General features: G+C 37.4%; 4 protein-coding genes across 11 annotated transcripts; 1 reads left to right on the top strand and 3 right to left on the bottom strand.

The window, feature by feature from the left end:
- The first annotated feature begins 693 nt into the window (after positions 1 to 693).
- Positions 694 to 4268, top strand: LOC104745778 (TPR repeat-containing thioredoxin TTL2-like). Its single transcript, XM_010467125.3, has 7 exons — positions 694 to 2361; positions 2440 to 2635; positions 2721 to 2905; positions 2997 to 3330; positions 3409 to 3613; positions 3705 to 3811; positions 3894 to 4268. Exons 1-7 carry the CDS (start codon positions 1331 to 1333, stop codon positions 4044 to 4046), a joined length of 2211 nt encoding a protein of 736 aa, XP_010465427.1. The 5' UTR covers positions 694 to 1330; the 3' UTR covers positions 4047 to 4268.
- Positions 4269 to 4531: 263 nt separating this feature from the next.
- LOC104745776 (phosphoenolpyruvate carboxylase 3) lies at positions 4532 to 9180 on the bottom strand. Its single transcript, XM_087487833.1, has 11 exons — positions 8829 to 9180; positions 8444 to 8660; positions 7817 to 8211; positions 7651 to 7735; positions 7352 to 7574; positions 7159 to 7262; positions 6981 to 7071; positions 6735 to 6889; positions 5610 to 6611; positions 5143 to 5529; positions 4532 to 5061 (listed from the first exon to the last, which is right to left on the bottom strand). Exons 2-11 carry the CDS (start codon positions 8609 to 8611, stop codon positions 4765 to 4767), a joined length of 2907 nt encoding a protein of 968 aa, XP_087343959.1. The 5' UTR covers positions 8612 to 8660; positions 8829 to 9180; the 3' UTR covers positions 4532 to 4764.
- A 2379-nt stretch (positions 9181 to 11559) lies between these two features.
- Positions 11560 to 14032, bottom strand: LOC104745775 (uroporphyrinogen decarboxylase 1, chloroplastic). Its single transcript, XM_010467123.2, has 7 exons — positions 13846 to 14032; positions 13582 to 13733; positions 12880 to 13262; positions 12510 to 12794; positions 12191 to 12426; positions 11907 to 12102; positions 11560 to 11826 (listed from the first exon to the last, which is right to left on the bottom strand). Exons 1-6 carry the CDS (start codon positions 13866 to 13868, stop codon positions 11925 to 11927), a joined length of 1257 nt encoding a protein of 418 aa, XP_010465425.1. The 5' UTR covers positions 13869 to 14032; the 3' UTR covers positions 11560 to 11826; positions 11907 to 11924.
- A 281-nt stretch (positions 14033 to 14313) lies between these two features.
- On the bottom strand, positions 14314 to 18465 carry LOC104745774 (peptide-N4-(N-acetyl-beta-glucosaminyl)asparagine amidase A-like). Of its 8 annotated transcripts, none has more exons than XM_087487828.1 (6): positions 16441 to 18465; positions 15903 to 16019; positions 15438 to 15687; positions 15129 to 15267; positions 14992 to 15048; positions 14314 to 14878 (listed from the first exon to the last, which is right to left on the bottom strand). In XM_087487828.1, the coding sequence occupies exon 1, from the start codon at positions 18416 to 18418 to the stop codon at positions 16589 to 16591; it is 1830 nt and encodes a 609-aa protein (XP_087343954.1). In that variant the 5' UTR covers positions 18419 to 18465; the 3' UTR covers positions 14314 to 14878; positions 14992 to 15048; positions 15129 to 15267; positions 15438 to 15687; positions 15903 to 16019; positions 16441 to 16588. The 8 variants fall into 8 exon arrangements, with proteins under 8 accessions (XP_087343954.1, XP_087343953.1, XP_087343955.1 ...); XM_087487827.1 differs by having other exon boundaries at positions 15512 to 15687; XM_087487829.1 differs by having other exon boundaries at positions 15903 to 15969.
- Positions 18466 to 18620: the final 155 nt, after the last annotated feature.

Here is an 18620-nt window from a genome sequence, read left to right as displayed (position 1 = left end):
TGCATTATGAACCTGAGATATTTGAAGCGTGTGGGAATATATGATTATATATATGTATACAAAAACAAAACAAAAGCTACATATATGACCAATATACGTAGATGAAACGAACATGCATGCGTCTAGCTTATGTGAATAGCCATATATATGCGTTACATATGTAACACACGTAGGGTTTCTAATTTATATGCGTGTGTCAGTGCGTGTACATTATGATATCTGTAAATAGTACGTTGACAAAAAAGTTTGCTAAAAGATCTGAGAACAATAATACCATATGCTAATAAATGATTGAGAAAGAAATTTAAAAGTTAACTTAACCTTTTACCAAAAAAAAAAAAAAGAAAGAAATTTAAAAGTACATAGATAGAATCGAAAGACCAAAAAAAAAGTCAGCAAATTATTTAATAACTTAGTATTTACTTTCATACATACTACTACTATTTTATTACTATGTTTCTTCTGATGACAAGACATTCCTTAGAAATCTGTCACGTGAAGCTGATTTTTTTTTTTTTTATAAATTCAGAGCCGATTTTATTATGAATATGAAGGTTCGCATTTTATAAGTATATGGTAGCCGTAGAGTGTTGTTTGCGTGGACATAGTCGTAGCGCAAGGCACGAGAAGGATTCAGTCAAGACTTTAAGATTTGAAAGATTATTAAAATAGCTAAAACCAAATCCTAAATTTATTCTCAAATCGCAAAATTTAGATCATAGTGACACTAGTTTTCATTTGACTAGGCAAAAATCTGGTACAAATTAATATCATTATTATTTAAAAAAAAAAAAAATATTACTCTCATTAAAAAAAGAGATTATTGAATTTAATATATCTGTACATTATAACATTTATTTTTGTGTTACACAGTTGTATTACATTACACACTTTAACGAAATACTAAAGTCACTTTTTTATTTTGTCAACAAAGAATATTAAAAAATTAAATAAACACACAACTTTAGATTATATTGTTATTATTATTTTATTTTGTTTTGTTTCACTCGCTCTTCGTCGTCTCCTACCTCTCTGTTTCTGAAATTTTTTTTCTCTCTCTCTCTCTCTATCTATCTATCTATCTATCTATGAGATAACAACAACAACACTTATCACATTCATTCATTCTTTAACATCGCTGAGATCCCCATCTTTCCCTTTTCTCTCTCTCTCCTTCCCCATGCATTGTTCAGAACATATATGATCCTCCACCATTGAAAGGTCAGGTCATTGCTCTGAATCTTCTTCCGGAGAGAAACCATTAGGGAAATTTGGGGATTCATCACCGATCACTACTTATAAAGGTATCTTCTTTTTTCTCCGTACAAAAATGTTAAAGCCTCTGTTACCGGAACCTGACTGTGTCGTCGCCGATAAGCCAGATAGTATTATTATTAATGTGGATCATGGATCACCAATTACACCGCTTCAGACTCGTTCCACCTCTACGGAAACCACTAGTAGTGGCAGTTGTAGTTCTAGCTCCTCTGGATCGGTTACGGGCCATGCTGGACATACAAGAAAACCCAGTTCGGATCGGCCCGTTTCGTCTTCCGGCGATCAATCCTCTAAGTCGAACAAAGCTCAATCCTTTAAGTCTAACACACCCTCCGCCGCTAAATCTAGTACTCCCTCCGCCGCACAATCAAAGTCGAGGAATGGCTCCGCCGTCTCTCAGTTAGGGTCTAGTAGTCCTGCCCGCGCTCAATCTCGTTCGAGCAGCCAAGTTGGCGTTAAGACAGGATGCCCAAAGACCGTAACTGGGAATATAAGACCATCTAACTCTGTTTCGAGTACAACAAGAACAAAACCATCGGTTAAAAGCTCAAGTGCGTTGCAACAGCATGTCCAAATACTTCCCGGCGGGAACCTTTTCCCGTCGGGGAAGGTACAGATTACAGGCATGACTCAAGAGAAACCAAGAAGCATGGCTCTTGGGCCAGGTAGTGCTAAGTCATACGGGTACGGTAGCATAATCCCTGGAAACAACTTATCTCCGGTGAAGCCAACGAGGACGTCTGGTTCTTCTTCTTCTTCTTCTTCCTCTGTTTTGCCTTTAGCTATCCGTATCTCTAGCGACGCGGAGATACCGTGGAAGGTTGCTTTATATAGTTCGAATCCAGAAGAAGTTAAGAGAATTGGAAACGATATGTTCAAGAAAGGTTGTTTCACTGAGGCTTTGAAGTTGTACGATCGAGCAATAGAGTTATCACCAAGTAATGCGACTTACCATAGCAATCGAGCAGCTGCATTGTCTAGTTTGGGTCAGATTGGTGAAGCTGTGAATGAGTGTGAAAAAGCTATTAAGTTGGATCCAAAATTTGCAAGGGCTCATCACCGTTTAGCCTTCTTGCTTCTTAGGTAAAAACTGAATTGTTTAATAAGAATCTTGATAGAGATTGGATATCTAATCAAATATGAGTCTTGATTTGGTTGCAGATTAGGTTATGTCGATAGTGCAGGGATACACTTTTATTCAGTGCAAGAACCATCAGATCCTAAGGTGGTGAAGATGCTTCAACAAATAGATAGACACTTGAACAAATGCACATATGCTAGAAGACGAGGTGAATGGAATATAGTTTTGACAGAAGTAAGTGCAGCCATTGCGTCTGGAGCTGATTCTTCTCCTCAGGTAGATAACAAACATTCTTGTATTAATCTGCGTTACTTCATGAAAACGTTTTTAAATAAGTATTTTACATATCTCAAATTTGCAGCTAGCTATGTGTAAAGTTGAAGCACTACTGAAACTCCTACGGCTTGATGATGCTCAAAGAGAACTAGAATTAGTCCCCAAAGTAGAACCAATCCCGGTTTCGTTCGCACGGACTAGGTTTTTTGATATGATATGTGAAGCTTACACATATTTTGTCAAATCCCAAATGGAGTTGGCTCTAGGGAGGTGAGATTTTGTAGACATGTTCACTGACTGTTGTTTTATTTCTATGTCATGGATAAAAAAGAGTGAAGAGCAAATGATGAATTCTTTGCAGGTTTGAAAATGCAGTTACAACTGCAGAGAAAGCTTCAGAGATGGATCCACAAAACTCTGAAGTTGAAACGTTGTATAGAAATGTTAGATCAGTTACTAGGGCGCGTGATCGTGGTAACGATCTTTATGAATTAGAAAGATACACTGAAGCAAGCTCAGCTTATGGTGAAGGCCTTAAATATGATCCATCCAATGCTACTCTATTAAGTTATAGAGCAGATTGTTTCTTTAAAGTTGGGATGTGGGAGAGTTCGATCGAAGATTGTAACCATGCATTGCTCATTCTACCAAGATACACAAAGCCTCGTCTTCAAAGGGCTGCTTCATATAGCAAGGTGAAATATATCTAAATGGTAAGACTTAGGTTTTGGCTTTTCACTTGTTCTAAGTTTACTATTTCTACGAAAATGTAGTTGGAAAGATGGGCTGAAGCAGTGAGCGACTATGAGACCTTAAGAAAGGAACTGCCTTATGACAAGCAATTGGCTGAGTCTTTATTTCACGCTCAAGTTGCATTGAAGAAATCTCGCGGCGAAGTAGTTCTAAACATGGAGTTTGGAGGTGAAGTTGAGGAAATCTCTAGTCTTGAAGAGTTAAAAGCTGCATTAACCCGTCCTGGTAAGTGATATATAGATATTTGAAACCTATATATATGCTCTTAAGCAGTCAGAGAACTCCTTTAGTAACTTGTTGTATACTTCAATTGCAGGAGTTTCCATTGTACACTTTTTTAGAGCATCTGATCCACAATGCAAGGAGATGTCTATGTTCATGGACGCATTATGTGTTCGTTACCCATCTTTGCATTTCCTTAAGGTAAAAAAACAAAAATGTGAAGACATCTGTTTATGTAACCGGAGAACAAGTAAACTTATTTGTGAAATTGTCTTTTCAATAGGTGGAGATTGTAAAGTGTCCAGCAGTGGGTGATGCAGAGAGAGTGAGAGTTGTGCCAACATTCAAGATTTACAAACTTGGGATTCGGATGAAAGAGATTGTGTGTCCAAGCAAGGAAGCACTAGAGAAAACAGTGAGACATTATGGCCTTTAGCAAAACTCAAAACAAGATAATGTTCACTTCTGATTTGATTCATTCATTTCTCTGTTAGGTTTAGGAAGGAATTTAAAAGAGAGATTAGTCCCTTTGTACATAGAGAAAATTTTGGCTACTTAGGTGATGAAACCATATAAAATAAGCAGAGACAGAACATCATTCATTCATGTTGTCAACATATTATTCTTTCCATCAATAATAATTCTTCTTCTTCTCTTATTATCTGGTTTAAGTCGCAAGCAGTGTTGTTACAGTGAGAACTGTACGCTATAGTAATACATGCAGACCAAATGCGAGCCGTGTGTCTTAAACAGCAAAAAACAAAAACAATCGTGTCGTTTCGTCAACTCACCTCCCTTCTTTAACGGCATAGTTCTATTAACATGCCTGCTGTTTCAGGGACCACATTCAGACTTTAGACGACGTGCAATTTAAAGGTATTAACAAATGTAAATGGTTCTGAGACTGGGAGCAGGTGCAAAAAGACAAAGAAGATATAAAACATTAAGATTCACTGACTCTGTCTTTGTTTCCACTTCCAGAAACAGAGCAGTGTTACTTTCATACAATGGAACGGTGGATACATAAAGTAAACTGTAATCCAACCGTAATAAGTTATTATTTTTTGGATTCTAAAAAGACATTATTAAAAGGGCAAATAAGAAAAAAAACGGAGAATTCAAAGTTTTGTTTTGTCTCACTGGCTCACACTCACTTAACCGGTGTTTTGCAATCCTGCGGCAATACCCTTCATGGTTAAGATGAGTGTGTCCTCAAGTCCTGGCGCGTATTCACTCGTTGGGTTAAGCTTGACGAGCTCTTGTGCTGATTTGCTTGATTGCATGATCTCTTTGGAAATGTGTGGTCGCAGGGTCACATTGTAGTTTTGATCACGGATCCTCTTCAATGTGTACGCTTGGCAAACGTTGAGAGTAGTGATGTAAGAGTCACGCAGCCTTAATCTCTGTTTCAAGTAAGGGTCTCCTTCAAGAAGATCTTTATGTCCAGCAGTCTGCAACATCGAGATTTTTAGTCAGTGGTATTGTCAAGAAATAAACGTAACGGATACGAAACAGAGGACTCTGCTTTATACCTGGAGGACGAGGTTCTTGGTTTCTTCAAAGTTGGCTCTGAGTTTCTCTCCAAAAGCCCATAAATCTTCTGAGACAAGAAGCTTGTCGTACAAAGCAGCAATCCCAGGGTCTCCCTTGGCAAACACCATTTCAATTAGATCGATGGTGACTCGGAAGAACGGCCAGTGTTTGTACATATCTTGCAGCATGTGAAGGTTTCTCACATCCTTCTTAATCGCAAACCTAAAAGCTGCTCCGAAACCTAACCATACAGGAAGATGGAATCTTGTTTGCGTCCAAGCAAAGATCCATGGGATTGCACGGAGAGATTCGATCCCACCGCTTGGTTTTCGCTTTGAAGGTCTACTTCCAATGTTCATACGTCCATACTCCAGCTCCGGAGTAGCCTGAGAAACATACGGTTTGAGGTACTTAAAACACATAAAGAATTTGGTGAATTTTGGATTGATAGTGAATGAAGACTTACGAGGCGGAAGTACTCGACAAATCGAGGTTCTTGAAAAACGACTGATCGGTATTCCTCAGTTGCAACAACCGCCATTTCATCAAGCAAAGCACGCCACTCAGGTTTTGGTGAAATTGGAGGGTTCATTCCGTGCTCTAGAGTTGCAGCTGTGAAACGCTGAAGTGTTCTGAAGCATAAGTGTTCCTCACCAAATGATTGCTCAATGACTTCACCCTGAACTGTGACTCGAAGAGAGCCATTAACTGTATCCGGTGGCTGAGACAATATAGCAAGATGAGTGGGACCTCCTCCTCTTCCGACTGTGCCACCACGGCCATGGAACATAGTTAGCTTCACTCCATATTTCTTAGCGACCTTCACAAGCTCTTCTTGAGCTTTGTATAGCTCCCAAGCAGCTGAGAGACGCCCAGCATCTTTCCCTGAATCTGAGTAACCGATCATAACCTCTTGTTTACCGTTAATACGGTTTTTGTACCAGTCTATAGAAAAGAGTCTTGCAACAGCTGCAGGAGCTGCTTCAAGATCAGCTAGCTTCTCAAAGAGTGGAACAACTCTAAGTGGCTTTTTCACATGGCATTCACGCTGTAAAAGCTCAACCGCAAGCACATCACTAGGTGAAGTTGCCATAGAGATAATGTATGCTCCAAAACAATCTGAAGGCAGCTCAGATATGACTTTGAATGTGTCGAGGACATCAGAAATTTCTTCGGTTTTAGGAAGATCAGGTCCGAATAGTGGACGCTTTCCACTTAGTTCAGCTAAAAGCCACTCCTGTCGTCCTTCTTCAGACCAGTCTCTATAGGAGGAACCGATGTCTAAATGCTTGGTGATAGCATCCAAGACATCTGTGTGACGTTCAGACTCTTGCCTAATGTCAACTCTCACAAGGGAGAGTCCAAAGGTAGAGACTTGCCTCAAGAAATCAAGAAGGCTTCCATCAGCTATTGAGCGGTCACCACATGCACATAGTGATCGGTAACAGAGCTCAAGAGGCTCCAAGAACTGTGTAAATAGAAGAGTAAACACAAATTGAATTCGGTGAATATAAATGGCAAGAACAAGGTTCTTAAAATCAGGTAACAATTTAGTAAAGAAGCAATATTCAGAGTGTTAAAGGCTGCTTACCTCTTCCACATTGGTGAAAGTAGCTTCTTCAGGGATGTCAGAGATTCCGTTACTCAGCAATTGACGAGAGCGCTCACGTGTGTGATACAGTTTATCCCTCACATCACCAAGAATCACACGATATGGCTCAGTTGGAGGAATTGTCTTCCAGAATTCTGCATTGAGTTTAACAAAAAAACACACAACTTAAGAAAGCAAAAGCAATACCATTGCATACTTGCCAAATAATATGCCAAAGCTTGGTACCTATGTAATGTTTTGCAGCATCTTTCCTTGAGTTCCTGTGGAGTTCATCCGCCCTAACACGGAACTCATCAGTGCAACGCCACATAGACAACTGCCAAGAAGAACACAAATGAATCAAAAGAATCTTAAAGCAGGAAAAAAACTGGCAAATGAGTACATGAAAAAAGAGATAAAAAACCTCAAACATCAGATTCTCAATTTGGTTATAGTAGAGATTTGCAGCCATCATTCTAGCCAACAAGCACACATCTCTAGTGACCTCAGGTGTAACCCTCGGATTACCTGATATTTAGGTAAGTGGATTAGTGGGTGAGCAAAAAAAGGAAACAAGAGAAAGATTTGGTTGTCAGTAATCTGAAAAACGCATGTACCATCACGATCACCGCCCATCCATGAAGAGAATTGGATCAATGGGGCATTGTAAGGGACACGTTCATCAATCCCAATGTTTTTCAGAGCTGTATCAACACGACGCAAGAACTTGGGGACACCTTTCCAGATTGTCTCGTGGAAATAACTCATTCCAGCTCTCATTTCATCTTGTGGGGTTGGAGGTGTTCTTCTAATCTCATCTGTACGGAATGCAGCTTGAATCTAAACAAAACAGGAGAGTTTTAAAAGCCAATCTTCTGAATCAACATGGTACAATTCAATGAGGTTGAGTTCTTACCTCTCTTTGCAGAGACTCATCGAGCTCCTGCTTGTCATCAGGAGTAATGTCCTTTGCATACAGTTGAGCAAGACAGTCTCTTATCCTGAGAAAGCATTTAAGGTCAATATACAAAAGCAAAAGAAAGAAAAAAAAGAAAAAAAAACAGGAAAAGCCAAAAACTAACCTCCCATGCTTCTGAAGCAATGATCTACGCACAGATTGAGTAGGATGAGCAGTCAAAACCAAATCCACAGTCTGATTCTTCAGGGCATCAAAGATCTCTTCAGGAGACTTACCAAGATCAGAAACGAGTCTCTTGAAGGTCTCTTCGATATCAGATTCAGTAGTAGCAGAGCTCTCATCAACGAAATCACCCTTCTTGAGCTTCTTGATCCTGCGGCGGTGAGCAATCTGCACCTCCTCAGCCAAGTTGGCTAAGTTAAGCATGTGAGAGAAAGCCTTGGAAATAACAATGGAGTCACCAGCATCCAAACTCGTCAGTAGACTCCCTAGTTCCTCAAGCTTCTTAGGCTCACGCTTCCCTTCATACTCAGCAGATAGCTCGTATAGCTCTTGAACCTGTTCACACAATACCATTTTATCAAATTCACAAATAAATCAAAAACAGAACTATACACCAAAACATGTTCCAATATACATAACTAACACGTCAACCGAATCTGATTCAAACTTTACACATAGTCTCTGCTTAAAACCACTAAATCGAAACAAATATGAGATTTTGAAGATCTCTAGCAAAAGGGTATTGATTCAATCCTATACAAACAAAGAGAAGAAGAAGGATTGGTACCGTTTCACGGAGATCCTCGCCGTGTAAATCCTGGAGAATATCGAGGAAACGATCAAGGAGAAGAGCATCATACTCAATAAGCTTATCGTCTTCGCTGACTTTAGCAGGAACAAGTTGCCGAAGCTGCGCATCAATTGATGCCATCTTCTCTACGTTCCGACCCGCCATTATCGCCGATCAATCACAAAAATCTCCACCAAGCTTCTTAGTTCTTCTTCTGTGTAATCATATCAAATGGAAAAAATAATTAAATCAACAAAAAAAAAAAAAAAAAAAGAGAAAAACAAAAATCTGTTAGCAACTGACTCAATATTAGCCGAAAAAACAGGGGATTTGGTATAGACTGCCCCGAAAAAAATTGTGAAATGATTTGATTGAGACAAACCTGAATGAAAATAAAGAGATCTGCGGATAGTTCGGGACGAAAGCAAATCGATCGAAGTTGGGAAGAAGAAAAGTTTTTGTTGTTGTTGTTTATGGGTTGGGTGTGGGAATCAGATTCAGAGATGAAGAGAAATGAGAAAGCAGAGTATGAGTATATATAGACGAGAGAAAGTGCGTTACACTGTGTAAGGGCATGACATGGGAATGCATGCGCTCTTTGTATAATAAGTCATTTTTTGAAAACACTTTTTCATTATTTTCCCTATTTCTTAAATATTTTATAACTTTTTTCTTACTTATCATATGAAGTGAAAAAATTATATATTCAGCAAATCCATCTTATTTAATTGTGCAGAGGAATAATACTCAGGGATATTCTTCCATATATAAAATATATATATGGTAAAAAAAAGTAGAATAATTTCATTAATTCAATTCCATTTTTCACAGGGTGGATTAAAATTTTCGAATATTATTGAGTAAGAAAATGAAACTATTTAGTCATTGTAATCTAATCTAATTGATTCTATGGACTGAAAAATACAAAAGCATGCATTAAATAACACACATTTTGAATTTTTAATTAAGTTTTAAGTGGTCAAAGATCATCTTGCATATGGATCTTCATTTCTTAATTGTGACATAGATTATTATGGAATCTACCTTTAATTTGATTTTGTATGAATCTTCTTAGCTTTGGTAAAATAGATAAAATAGTTGTTTCTAGCTTATGAAGAAAAATAAACATACAGGATCGTGTGAGCTCGTGCATATATGCATCTTTGTCTATGTACAGATCTCTCTGACTTACCCTAACTTTCACATACGATCAAGTTGACTTTTAAAATGTTTTAGATCTTCAGAATATTACATCATGTATTTTATTTACAATATAATACATGATGGTAAAATATTATTTTACATGTTATTTTATTTTGTAAGGATAAAAACATGCTCTATTTACATGATATCATGCTATAATTTAGTAAAATTATTTGCCTAAAAAAAATAGATTAAGGATTTCAGTCTTATTTTGTGGCTATTAACGGAATATTCGAATCACTGAGTACGTCATTATAATATGTAACTCAAGTCAACCAAGTTTGTGATATGTTGTTAAAAATTATTTAGAGCTTGTGATCTGTTCGAATATTCGATTTAATTCTGATTCATTTTCGTGTAGTAGTATCAGTGTATCACACTTGAAAAAAAAAATCGATTACGTTTCAAATTTTTAGGACTAATAAAAAATGTCGTTTCAAACCATCAAAATATTAGAGCTTCGCCTGTCAAATATTTTGGAATAACTAAACTCTCTATACGTTTATAAAATATTAAAATTAGAGATTAGAAAAATGGCTCTTGGGCAGACTGATTCGTTTTAGGCATATATCATTGACCCTTTTGTATCTCTTGATATGTTATTTTTATAAATCATTGCCGTCTTCTTAATTTGAAATTTAGCGATAATGCTGAACTAAATATAACGAAAATTTATAGTTTATACATCGCTTTATTGGCTCAAAGAAATAAACAAAGTTCAACTATTGAATAATTTAATGGATGATTGATAGATACATTAATATAAAAGTTATGCATTAGTCATTAGTGATTAGTGATTTGGTGTGGGGTCAGTGTCGGTGATAATTCGGTTGACGTATTAGATGATAAGTTAACATTATTTATCAGAAACATCCGAGGAGGGTAACGACGATAGTCTTCATTTTATATTTCAATTTTTAATTAAAGAATAATCACAAGTGGGATGATTCATGAAAAGCAAATATGGTGAGGCAGGCTTATTAAGTTAAAAAAATCTTTGTATGCTGCGATGTCATTTGACTTTAAATCATATATATCTCCTATACATTAAAAGATAAGCATTTTATGTTTAAATGCTGACATATCGTATTTACAGAGTTTCAGACATTATTTCTTTTATTTGTGATTAGTTTCTAATTATATTTACATCAGTTTTCTAAAAATATAATTAATACCTAAATTTAAATTTTTATATTCTCTTTTTAACTTAATTATACAGTATCTTTTAATTATATTTTCATAAAATCTTTAAAATAAATTTTAAGAACTCTTTGTTCATATAATATGATAATATAATATTGATATTATAATAATTCTCACGGGTTAAATTTTAATTATTATATAAAATTTTTATATATTTATAATATATATATATATATATATACTACACAATCGAATTTTAGATTCCAATTACCGATAAATATTATAGATTTTGTAAATAAAAAATACAGTAAAAATATTTAATAAATATTTAATACCACACATAATGCGAGTTGTTAACTAGTAAATTTTGTATTAGGGCACTTATTCATAAATATTCCTCTATAATTATCTTGTTATGCGATTTTCCTCTCAAATATTCTGCTCTTTCTTAACCTTTAATTTTATTCAAATATTTTGCATTTTGCAATATCTTTTTAATTATATTTAATTTATTAAATTAACAAAAAGTGATTAAATTTATTAATAAGATATAAATTGACGAAAGAAGAGAGGTAAATTGAATCGAAATAGACCAAACCAGATGAGACATAAAAATTGATAAAGGCTGAGATAGCTCAGAGATGTCTCTTCTGCGTTTTTCTTGTTCAGTTCGTTTTACTAAAATACAAGCTACTTGGTTTCAGATAAGATAACCAAGATCGGAGATAGAACCATATGAAAAAAAAGTGGGACAACAAAGAGAAAGCTTTTAGATCAACCAAATTGATGTTTGGTTAAAACTTTAACCAGAACCATACATATGTCCAAATGAAGCAGCAACATTGAAGCCTATGAGCAACTCAAGGCAAGACATAGTTAATTGTTGAGCACAGCTTGGTCGAGAAGACTGGAAATCCTCAGGCTGGCAAAAAAAAAAAACAAAAAAAAACAGGACAGCTTCCAATGTTATCTCATAGCAAGTTACCAACTCCGGCATCGATTCTGTGTCGGACATGGAAGTTTTTCTCTGATTCCTGCACAAAATTTAAGAAATTCAAACACAAGTTCACAAACGTTAAACAGCAGATTTCTTCAGCGTAGGGACTTGTCTTACTTGTCTGTTATACATTTCTCAGGCAACCAACTCAGTTTCAGATTTTTCCGCAGGAATATGATTTTGGAAGACTGTTTGGTAATCCAAGCTTCTAGCGGTTTCAAAGAAATGAGCCACAGCTTCCTCTGGTGTCCCTACCAAGACACCGTGTCCTAGATTGAGAATATGCCCCTTTGGTCCAGCACACTTCACAACTCTGACAACAAAAGAAACATTACTTTCAGTTTCTTGTACTGAATTTACAAGCATAACTCTATCATCAGCTGAACAAAGTAACTACATACCTTAGAATTTCTTCGGTTAAAGCAGGGAGCGGAGAGAATAGGTAAGCTGGATCCACATTTCCTTGCACACTAACATCGCTTCCCAATCGCCTCCTTCCATCAGCCATATCTACAGTCCAGTCAAGGCCAATAACATCAGCTCCAGTAGTCTTCATTCGCTCAAGAAGGCCACCATTTCCATTGATGTAGAAAACTATAGGCGTATCTGGACATCTTTTCTTTACAGCATGAATGATCTGGCGAGCCCAAATGACATGAAAAACGTTAAAAGTCAACAAAAGAGAATCTATTCCTCAAGATGAAAGCAACTAAATTATACCTCTTCGATGTAAGGTTTGGACCAGCGTTCCCACATCTCAGGAGTCAGTTGGCCACCCCATGAATCGAATATTTGTATGCAATGAGCTCCATGCTCAACTTGGTAAACAACATACTCGGTAATGGCCTTGGTTAAATGAGACAATAGAGCTCTCAACACATTTGGTGCAGTGTGGCACATATTCTTTATGACAGTATATGTCCGAGTTGTTCCTCCTTCAACAATATATGTTGCAATAGTCCAAGGAGCTCCAACGAAACCTAATACAGCAGCATGTTCCCCAACCTTTCAAAACAAGAATCCGTTTTCACACAAACTGGAAGGTATTGGTTAAGTCTAGAGGAAAGCTGATAAGAAGGAGGAAAACCACCTCTTGTCTAAGAATCTTGAGAGAATCTCCAACAAACTGCAGTTTCTCGAAATCAATGGGATGCAACTTCTTTAAATCTTCTTCAGTTCGGATGGGAGATTGAATTACGGGACCTTTTACATCTTCAATGTCAAATGGGACCCCAAATGCAGGTAAAGGCGTGAGGATGTCAGAGAAAATGATGACACCATCTGGTCTGAAAGCTTGCCAAGGCTGCAAAGAGATTTGCACGATTAGATCAGTGTTCTCTGACCTCTCTCTGAAGGACGGGTGTTTCTTGGCGAGCTTTTGGTAAACAGCCATGTACCTTCCTGCTTGCCTCATCATCCAAGCTGGAGGGCGACTCACAACTTCCCCTTTCGCAGCCTTAACCAACAATGGATCTGATTTAACATTTTTGAACAAAATGTGTGAGAAAGCTCTTTTCGACTTACAAAAGAATAGGGCTACAGTTTCATTGATCCTTACTAGCTAAAATATCAAGTTACGTGACCTAAAACTGGAAATTTCGTCTTCTGTTCCACATGGTCAAAAGAGAAACTAACACCAATTCAAGGGCAACTTCAAAGCTAAAACATCTACACTCAAGCGCTGTTCAAAATTTGACATTCCAATGAGCAGCTAGAAACCCGAATCCACCAAATTCACTTCACAATAAAAAAGCACAAATCTTCGAGAATTTAGACTGCAGGAGATACGTACCGGAAGAGGAGGAGGAGCAAGCTACGAGGAGCTTCTGAGCAGCAAGACTGTGTCTTTTTGGATAACAAACCAATCCCACATTGATGGGATTCGATTGAAACCCTATCGGTAACGACAATCCCGAGGAGTAACATCTCGACGAGCTACAGGCACTGTGTACAACAATATTTATCAAATAAAACCAGAAAAGTGTCGGAATTTAGCAAGAGTACTAATCAAGCATAACTGAAATCGAAAGAACAAAAGTTGGAACTTTAATCAGACCTGGTTGGTGATGATAAGCTCATTTTCGAATCACACAAGAACCAAAGAGTTTGAAGATCAATGCTTCTTTCTGTGATTTTAGTATTTTACCCGCTCCTTTGGTTCGGTCTGGTCAGATGTTTCCCTTATCACCGAGGGGAAGACAGAGAGAGAGATGCGATTGAAAGGTCAAATCTTTGACCTTCTTAAGTCAATCCCTTCGACGGCTGTTATGTAGCCACGTATGACATATCTGGATAATAGTAGACCCACCTTGCGGATTCTTTTGTTTCTTCCGGTACGATTCTCTGGTTCGGTTTAGGGGATGTTATTGGATTAAGGTTTTTAATGGGTGGATTTGAAAGTCATTACTAATGTATTTTTGATGATTGTTATAGATTTTTTTTTAAAGTTAAATATTAAAATAATTTATCGTTTAACCAAAAACGCATAACAAGTTATCGATAATAGTCTTCTCTGACACCTAAATCCAAAAGCAAAAGTATTGATTCCCCACATTTGATATATCTTTCTAATACTAGCACCATAAAGTTTTGTCATTTGCCTGCGAGTAAGGGACATTGTTTAATTTTTAATATCCATGACTTACTTAGGGGATACTCCTGAAAAGTTTCAGATCAAATGGCATAACTAGCTAGGCAGAAACTGCATTTTTGGTCTGGTTTTCCATTTTCTAATCTTGGCCAAACTCTTCTCCACCTTGATCATACGGGCCTCCAGCTTTACTCCTATCTCCTTTATTGCAAGCTTTCTCTGCCTCAATCTTTCATCAATATCTTCTTCCATCTTAACTAAACTGCAAAGCTTTTCAATGCATCTATGTTTTTCTCTATCTTTGTGGAGCAAACACTCTGCTTCCTTTGTTCTATCATCACTCATAGTCTTCTTCTCTGCATTACTACCATTTACATCATCACATCTTTGCCTTGTCTTTTCTGGTTGTTTTGCAGTTTCATCATCCTCTTCAGTCCAAAGCCAGGATCAGCAGGAGCCATCTCAAAAGCCATCTTATAAGCACTGATGTGAAAAGTATCTGCAACAATCTCAGAACCAAAAGTTACTATAGTGGAGATAAGAAGCAAAAGGTTTGTTTTGATTTAAGTTATACAAGTGAAAAAAACAAGAAATATGGGCAGTGGCATCTACCTTGAAATAAATGAAGGGGTAGAGAAAACAACTTGCATCGTAGCTGCCAAGTAGCAACTGGCAAAGGAAATGAAATGGGCATAAGACATCAACAAGGAAACGAAATCCCTGAAAACAAATATCATCACAAAGAGTACCTGTTCCAAAGATTGACAAGTCGTCCGGTTATCCAGGTCCAAAAACTGGTACCAAAAATTCTTTTCCACTCTCTTGTATACGGTTCCAATCAAAATTTGTATTTTGATCAAGTTCTCTTTCGGCAGTTGTCATTTCAGTCTGTGAACATTAGTACCAAACATCCCAAGAAACTTAAAAATTATTCAGATGAAAGCTGTTCTATCAGTATAGGATATCTTTTAGCAAAGAAGATGATCAGGCAGTATAAACTGGAAAACAAAGACAGGTGAACTATAAAACCTATGCTTTGAGAAATGAAAGCTCTTAACTTAAGATGAACATGCAGCGCAAGGAATAGTGAGAAGCAAAAAAAAAATTATCTTTGGCTAGATGAATTTCTCACTGATTGTGAAGTTGTGTCCACAACAACCATCACTTTCCTCCCACTCTCAACTTGAACTGCTCCTTCACCATTCTTATAAGCTTCCTCTGCTTTCAGATTCTTACTATGCTTTGAACCGTTCTTTCTTGAACCAGAAGCACTTCCTTCATCTAATGATTTGCTCGACGATGATCCTCCTTTGAATGATTATCAGTGCCATAACATGAGAATCAAAAGTTAATAACTCTAAAGCCCTAAGCCCTAACAGAGATGAAGTTACAGATCATGCCTATAAACCTAGGAGCCTAGGACCCAGAAAGAAAGAAAAAAAAAGGTTAAAGAACACGAAAAAAACTCCCAAAATACGCAGATCCGATGAATAAGTAAGGTAAAAGAAGAACTTAAGGTTTACCTTGAGCTTCTAACCAAACAAGACAGTCGATTACACAGAAGAATACATGAAAGACGATTCCTTCTCACTGGATGAGTAAAAGAAACAAAGAGAAGATAGTCAAATCCGATCGAGATACTACAAAACCAAATCCAGAGATTTTCAATCAGAAACATGAGAAGTGAAGGAACAAAGGGAATCACGCTCTCAAATTCCAAATCAAACACTAGTAGAGAAAGAAAAGAGAGGGAGAGAAAGAAAAAAGAAAAGAAATCCCTGACAAAAGTAAGTGTAGTATTGTGTTTCTTTGTATCTGAGAACCAAAGTACGTTCAAATCCAAATTAACACAAAATCTAATGGATATTGAATAACCCTAGATTTTAATGGATTTTTAAAAATACACTATTCAATAACACTGGATTTCTAAATCTATCAGCTTCTTTTAAAATCTACAATTCAATAACACCCCCTAAATCTGATACCACTTCAAATTGATCGTTTATTCAATTCTCTGAGTGTTTTTGAAGTAAAGGAAACGCACAGTTCATATATACTCACCGTCAGCCTTCTTGACATACATCAGATCTGACCAAAACATCGTCTAAAAACATGAAGGAACAGTTTATTATTTTATTTGTGATGTTTCTTTTTCCAATTGTCAATTGACAGTCACAGCAAGAGCGAGGTCTTTGTCTCTGGTCCTACATCAAGCCAGTAAATGATGTTGTCTCGTCAGATGCTCGAGTCGTGGCGGGAGTTTCAGCGTTTTCTTCTTGCAAACAGTACCACGTTTGTCATACAGAATGGTGTAGTTGGAGCTACTGATGTTTCTGAAGTAACATTGGTCACTTCCAACATAGTTATACACTTGTTGTGTGCTTCCATATCCATTGACCACTAAGTTATTCTTCACCACCATAACTCCTTGCCCATCTTGTTTGTTTTCGAGCTTGCTCTTGAATGTTCTCATCAACCCTTTGTCGCTCTCTGATCTCTCCTCGTTGAATCCCATCGTGACATTCGAAATCTCCAGAGATGTGTCATTCTGCTGCTCCAAAGAGTCAGAGTAGAGGTAAAAAGGAAACCTCTTGATGGATTTTGCGCAGTAGACCTCTCTCGAGTTTCTCTTAGCGTGAACACGATCATCAGCTAGGATCAACTGATCTATGATCTGCAAACCCGCATCTTTACCTAAAACCATCGTGTTTTCATAGCTGAATTCTTGATTAGCACTAGTTATGATATCCCCATGAGAGGATTTGACCAACACGGTAGAAGTTATCGACCTCTTTGCTTTCGTAGTGAAGTTCCCATTCATGCCTTTAAAGTCTGAGACAGAGGTAATCTTCAAAGAGCTTCTACTGAACTCCAACACTTTCCCTTCAACTATCTCCCTCTCCTGATCCAACCAAAGATGCAAATTCGCATCTATATACCAAACATTCAAAGCGTTTGTCACACTAAACCCGACCTTATGAGTCTTCCCATCCAACAAACTTCCCAAAAACGGCGTAATCTCAACATCATAACTCGGCAAATCAAAAGAACCAATAGCAGTAATTGGTCTCCAAAGCAAAGGATTAATCCCACCAGTGAAAACAACAGGGAAAGGCCAAACAGCACCAGCGACATCACCGTCAAGACTAACGACAACTTCTCTAAAAGGTCCATTACCAGCAACACTAAGATTATTAGCAGTAACGAAGTCATTAGGAAGATTACCATACCAAAACTCATCATTCTCATGGAAAGAAACATAAACCTCAAGAACAGCTCTATACACATTCCTAGGTATCTCAAACTCCTTATACTTGGAATCATTCGAACTCACGATTTCAAACCACAACCCATCGTTTAACGGAAGGTCTCTAGAAACAGGCAAGATCATATCAGCTTGAGGAGAGCTGTAACCATAAGAAGAATCTTGAAGATTCTTTTCGAGTTGATAGAAATGGAAAGTGACATCGACATGGTAAACACCAGTATAGGTCTTATCAATAAGATTACCGAGATAGACGGCGAGGATCTGAGTCTCGTTCTTGACGAGGATAGAGTGATACTTGGTGACATCTTTCTCAACTGACCAAACGATACCGTTTGGTCTAGGCTCGGCGGTGCAGCTACGGAGAATCTCAACGCCGTTGAGCCAAATGCCGAAGATACGATCGAACTGTCTTCCTTTGCTGGTGGATTTGAATTCGAGGACGATTTTGGAGAACTCTCGAGACGACGAGCAGTGTGAGGGAAGAGTGTAGTTGGCGAGAACCGGTGGTTTAGCATAGGTGTAGCCAAAGTCATGGTGGAGAATATGATACGAGCACGACGGTGATTGAGATGGATTTGGTACTGGAGGTTTTTGAACTTCGAAGTAACGAGTACGGGATTTGGTGACGTTTTGAGAAAGAGCAGAGAAGAAGAGTGGAGAGAAATGAGGAGGTTTGAAACGTGATCTGGCTTCGTGGTGATCGGCGGCGACGGCGGAGAGAGTTGCGGCGAAGAAGAAGAAGAAGAAGATGAGCGGAGAAGTCGTGACCATTTTTTATTTTTTTTGCATTTTGGTCTCTGTCTGGTAATCAAACTGATTTTAAAGAAGGAAAGCTTAATCCTAATGATTAAACTAATCTTAGAGATGCTTCCAAGAAAATTCTTACTAATAAATTTAACTTGGATTTGATTATTTCTTGTGACCAATGACTATTTTATAAAGGATTACGCCTCCCGAAATATAATTAATTTAA

The sequence above is a fragment of the Camelina sativa genome, chromosome 15 (genome assembly GCF_030686135.1).
Source record: "Camelina sativa cultivar CO46 ecotype springtype chromosome 15, ASM3068613v1".
Taxonomy (NCBI): domain Eukaryota; kingdom Viridiplantae; phylum Streptophyta; class Magnoliopsida; order Brassicales; family Brassicaceae; genus Camelina; species Camelina sativa.
The sequence above is the reverse complement of the archived record's forward strand: the minus strand, read 5'-3'. Positions and strand labels throughout refer to the sequence as shown.